The sequence below is a fragment of the Tetrao urogallus genome (assembly GCF_951394365.1).
Source record: "Tetrao urogallus genome assembly, chromosome: 6".
NCBI lineage: Eukaryota > Metazoa > Chordata > Aves > Galliformes > Phasianidae > Tetrao > Tetrao urogallus.
In genome coordinates this window covers 44,619,586-44,625,367 of record NC_136819.1, presented here as the reverse complement: position 1 = coordinate 44,625,367, position 5,782 = coordinate 44,619,586, and the positions used below count along the sequence as shown (strand labels likewise).

The 5,782-nt window shown below is 42.5% G+C and overlaps 1 protein-coding gene across 1 annotated transcript in view; it reads left to right on the top strand.

Moving 5' to 3' along the window:
• Positions 1-242: 242 nt before the first annotated feature.
• PPP4R3A (protein phosphatase 4 regulatory subunit 3A) overlaps positions 243-5,782 on the top strand; it is a gene marked incomplete at both ends in the record, with an annotated part of 30,543 nt that continues 25,003 nt past the window's right edge. Inside the window, one exon of the mRNA XM_079537475.1 lies at positions 243-764. Coding sequence (XP_079393601.1) covers positions 243-764 — 522 coding nt within the window. The remainder of the gene's footprint in view (positions 765-5,782) is intronic.

Sequence of the window (5,782 nt, the reverse complement as noted above, 5' to 3'; positions counted from 1 at the left end):
TTGTCGGCTGGACCCGGAGCAGCGCCTCTCCCCGCCGTTTCCCCGTGCCTCGGCCCTCCTCCTCCGCGGCCATGAGAATCTCGTCGGAGCGCTGAGCGGCGGGACGAAGAGCTCTCCCGGCGCGGCCGCGTGGGGCTGCCGCCCTCCTTCCCGCCGCCCCGCGAGGGGGCCCGGCCCCCGGCCGCCCGCACGCTCCCTCGGCTTTCGCGAAGCGGCGCGGTGGCCGCGGTGCCGGCGGCACGATGACTGACACCCGGCGCAGGGTAAAGGTTTACACGCTGAACGAGGACCGGCAGTGGGACGACCGAGGCACGGGGCATGTGTCCTCCTGCTACGTGGAGCGGCTGAAGGGCATGTCCCTGCTAGTCAGGGCGGAGAGCGATGGTGAGTGCACGCCGAGCTCTGCGGCCTCGTGCTGCCCTGGAAAGCCCTGGGCTTTGTGCGCCTGTGTTTCGCAGCGTAATTCAAACGTGGTAACTACAAGCGAGCTTCAGGTGTTTTTCTCTCTTCTTACTCCGCGTGGGGGAAACGGGAGGCTGCCATCGAGTGCGGGCGTAGTAGGCGCTGGGTTCACGGGGAATACGCAGCGTTTCGTACCAACGCTGTCAGGTCTGGTTGTGAGCACTGTGCGGGTGTGGGTATCTCGTGATCCGTCTCCAGCTGCCCGGCATGCTCCCGCTTCAGAACTGATCGCCGTGATCTACCTGTCCTCAGGTGTTTCTGGAAATGACCCCTCTTGGAAGAAGTGCTCAGACTCAAATCGTGTTTCTTAGTCACTTGATGACCTCTTAAAGAATCTGTCTAATATCCATTTCTTTTCTCTCTTGCACTCTCTCCTTTCTTCTAAGAATTAAGGCATCCTACTATCTATCAGCAGTTAGTAAAGTGCAGTTGTAGTAAAGAATGGACAGAATAGCACACTTTTTTTTCTCATCATGAAATAGTATCTCATTTCTTAACCGACTCTAGATCTCACTGTAAGTAGAATGATGCATTATCTATTTCCCTCACTTTTTATGACGAAATTTACTGCAGGCTAAGTAGTAGTGTCTACAATAGATGCATTTGAACTACTCTTGATTGTTGGTGGAGTGAGCACTATGGTCAGGTTTTAAATTATATGTTTTAAAATATCTGGCATGTAATTTTTGCTAGTAATGTCTGTCAGTGCATGCCTCGGTGCTCTAAGTGTACAGCTGTGTCCAGTGGATTGTGACCAGTAAAAGATGATCTTTCATTTTTCTTCCGTGTTTTTTTTCTTCATTGTAGAAACTAGGATGAAAAGTACTTTGAGCATCACTGATTCTCACTGTTTGTGAAAGTTATATACAGCAAACAGATCATAAGCTGATGTGGAGGAACAAACTTGAATCTGAGCAGGTTTTTGATGTTTGGTCTTCTGATTTAACCATGAATCTCAGGGTGTTATAGTTTCTTAATTATACTTGAAAAATTAAATTGGTGCTTATTTTGGGGGGTTGGATGGAGCTAGGTGATATTCAAGGCCCCTTTCAACCAAACTATTCTATGATTCTGAGGTTTTATTCGTGTATTCTACAATGAAGAAGCTTCCTTCTTAGTCTGACCAGCTTTTCAGTGTAAGAGAAAACACACAGAACGGAAAGAAACTTTGTTTAGTTTGAACATGAGGGAGGGAGGTGAGGAGATTATCACTGTACTTTCAGACAAACCTTGTGTTGCCATGTATTTTGTTGTGGATACAGCCCTTGCTGCTACTGCTGCACTCAGGAGCTCTGTTAGTGACGATGTAAAAACTGTCATGTCTGTTACATGCTAATCAGTTTCCTAATTTACTTATTTTTGTTCCTCGTGGGAAAGAAAGTGAAAGGACCACGAGTTTCTTGTGAAGAAATAGTCCCTTCACACTAAGATCTCTTGGCTTTGAGTGGTAAGACCGATTTGAGCCACAGTCGGGTTGTTGCTGCCAGTGAACAATCTATAAGGTGGAAAGCATAACTTAGTGTAAAGGAGCCCAAAACAAATGCGAAGTCTTTGCTTTGTGCTGTGTAACTAAGGCACTTTAATCAGAATAGTGTGCTCACACATGGTAATTGCTCATAGTATGCAGAAATACTCCCAATAGCTTGCACACATCAGATCTGTCTCAGCACATGCTTCAAGAGTAGCAAATAACGTGCAATGTGTAAGTTCTTAATTTAGTCAGTAGTATCTGTCTGGCTTGGATAAGTGTGCACTCTATTAATAGGCCAGGTTTTTTTTTTTCTAACTTGCTTGTGTCAAACACCTCACAAAATCTGATTTGTGGATTAAAGAAAGCAAATTCTGTCATTATTAAATGTGAGCAAACAATTTAGGAAAAGGTGATGCCAAACTTAAAACCACGTGTTTCAGGTAGTGTGCAGTTGGTGTTCCCTCACATGCTTTTTTAACTAGAAGTCGATAGCTTCTGGTTCCCAAAATTGTGCAAGCACTAGGAACTTGACCTATATAGCATTACTTCCATGTCTCCGTTTCGTTCTTGTATTGTCTTTTTGTCAGCTCTGCCTCTTTCCACAATGAAATTCTTCCTTCCTCCTTTTATAAACTAGCTTTTCCTAGTGTTTGTGCTGAGATTCATCCTGTGCACGTTGCTTGTTCTTGCTGATGTGCTCCAGGAAGCTGGCTGGGAAGCTGGGATCTGACAGAAGCTGAAGGCCCTGCTTCCTGAGTGGGGGCTGTGAGCAGCGGTTCCCCTCTGCACTGGAAATTCCCACTCTGGTTCCACTGTCTGCATGCCAGCAGCAGCTGAGGTCAAGTGGCTGGCTCTGTAGGCTGGCACATCCTTCAGGCTTCCAGTTGTGCAGCTCCATGGCTGCTGTACAGATGGTTGGGTTTTTATGATAGGGTCAGGGTATTCAGATAAGAGTTGGAGTCATTATGCCAAATCCAAGGTAAGCTAGCATGCTGAATTGGAGTAATAAAGAAGCTGCAATTCTACTCACTTCTTATCTGTAGAGCTTTTGTTTTTAACATAGACTTAAAAAAATTTAGGGCAAATGAGTGGTTTGTGTTACAGAGGTGTCTGTCGTGTTCCCAGGCACCATTGGAGTCATTGCGGGAAATTTGGAGTGATCTCCGATATTATTTTTCTTTAGACTGCTGTGGCTTGACTGGTTCTTGAACTGTCTGTGTGCTTCTGGTGCTCGTGGTGTGGTTTCAGATCCCTTTATGTTCTGAGCCCAGATAACTGAGGTGACCCTTAGAGTGAACTTCTGTTCAACTAACTTAGGGCAGTTTGAAAGCTTAAACTTTTAAAAAATGCTTACCAGTCCAGTGACCCCACTTTGACAAGCCAGAATGAGTTCCCCCACTGGAGGCCATATTGCCTTGCCATCTTCTTGTTGCTTTCCTTTTATACAGACTCAAGGGCTTACATCTTATTTTTATTTCACTTTTTTTAAGGAAAATGGCCCAGAAACTGGTAGCACTTGATCCTGAACGTCTTACACCTTCTCTGAGTGTTTCTTCTTTTTTTTTTTTTTTTTTTTTTTCCTTGTTTTCATGCTGCTACTGCTGTTAAGGGTACTGTGCTAATGCTGAGCCCTAAGCCAGTAAGGCTGGTGTGCAACAGTAAGCTGCTTGGGCACTTGTTCAGGGAAGCAGCTCAATTTTTGAATAGAAGTCTCCTGCAACAGACCTTTCCTGGAAGAGTATTGCTTTTGGCAAGTTTTAGAACAACAACCAAAAATAGGTAAAATATAATTTTCCTCTTCCCAAGTGGAAGTACAGTGGATGGGTTTTTCAAGTGCCTTCTCTGCAACATCTTTTTGGAGCGTGTGTTCAGGAGTTCTGTTGTTAATCTGTTTAAAAATTAAGATGCTTCCTATAGGGGGGAAAACTAACAAAAGTTTGGAAATTCTTTTCAGCATTAAACAGCTTTTATTCTGATAGAAGGAAATGAGTGACAGTCTTCCTGTCTTTTCCTCTGTTTCCTGTGAAGATAGAACCAAGTAAATTCCATGGAAGAGGAGAAGTATTCCTTACCAACAGGTCTCCTCCACATGCGTATATGAAAACAATTCTGCAGTTCTGTTGTTGAGGTCTACTGCTTTGGGACATTTGATGTTCTTTAAGTGTCTTCTAAAACGGCATTGCTTATGTAGTTTCTTTTGAGCAAACCATTTGCTGTGTACAAAGTCACATCACAGAATGACTTTGTTGCACTAACAAAAAAAAAAAAAAGCCAAATGGGTATGGCTGTGCTGTATTGCATTACAGTGCCAAATAAGAGAATTCTGCCATCAGTGATGGTTTCAGGTGTTACTTTCAGGCACAGTTCTTTCGCAGTTACCTCTGCAAATTCATTTAAGGTTGTAATTTAGAGAACAAGTAGATCTGTGTAACTGTGGGGAGATTTATTTAAAAACATTGTTTATATTTAGGTGATTTTTCAGGTCTTTATTCTCTCTGAATAAAGTCATTGGGGAATGAGGTGAAGTTTTATTGGTATGAAGTAGTTTGGATGGTTCTGATATATTCCAGGATATTGCCAACAGAAAAATAATTTTCTGACAAGTGAAAGAATAAGGCTGTTGATTGGTATTTAGAAATTGATGCTGTGGTATATTGAACTTGATAACATTTTTCTAAGGAACGCACTTGTGTTACAGGTATCTGTTACTGTTGCCTGCTTCCTAGTAATATCAGGCCTATGGTAGTCTCCTTCTGGGAAAGGGCCTGATGCTGTAAAACCTACTGCAGAAAAATAGACTTAGTGAACTAACCTCTGGAATAACCACTCAAATAATAATAATAATTTTTTTTTTTAATTTTTATTCTTGGCTTGAACCCTTTTTGGAGCCCAAATTGCACAAACGGAGCATCAGTTTATCCAGAAGGATGGACTCCTAGCTGTTACAGGCTGTAGGGTGCAGTTTACACTTCAGTACATTTCTATTTCTGAGTTCAGATTTTTCTAGATATTGTCCAGAGTGGTGAAGAATAAGTTGAATCATATGGGAGTGAGGAGCTAGTCAAGCCTTATAAGGCTTGATTTGTCTTTCCTGCAGGCATCAGGTTTGGAAGGGAAGAAATGCTTCTTTGTGGCCAGTCCAGTAAAGAAGCCATTTTCTGACGTCTGCTCTCAGCCTGGAAGATGCACTGTGTGCTTTGAGTTGTCTTCAAGGTTTTTTCAAATTGTTTTATGGCAGACGTGGAATTTGAGTCATGTGACTTTATGCTGATTTCAGGATTTCCATGTCTACGTGCTTTTTCAGATCTAAGGATGGTGTTGAAACATCAATTGCTTGTAATCTTGCAGGATTCTCATTCATGTTTGCTGCTATTATTACTAGACAGAAGACTTCCTAGAAGACAGTCAATGAAATTAGTAGCATGAGGTAGCATTCTAAAACCCCAGCTGAAGCTGGGAGTTTGAAACTGAAAGAAAGATGGAAGAGAAATGCTTACTGCTTTTAGCTGTTGGTGCTAATAGCAAAAGGAGCATTGTGTGTAGATATTCTCTAGGCAAACCCAACGTTTGAAGCCTGAAACTATGGCCTGAGTACCATATGTGTATTGGATTCATCACTATAGCTCATCCTCAAAGTTTTCCTTCTTTATTTTAACTCTGTAGTTGTTTTTTTTTTTTCTGTAACTGTGCTCTCAGGCTTCAGCTGTTACCAAGGCAGTTTAATTGATACGGGTTAAAAAATGGAGAAGCTCTGAGAAAGAAAGGGTGGTATGTATTGTTGATTTTTTTTTTTTTTTTTTTTTTTTTTTTTTTTTTTAAGGAGGTAGGGTTTTTATTTTTCGTTTTCTC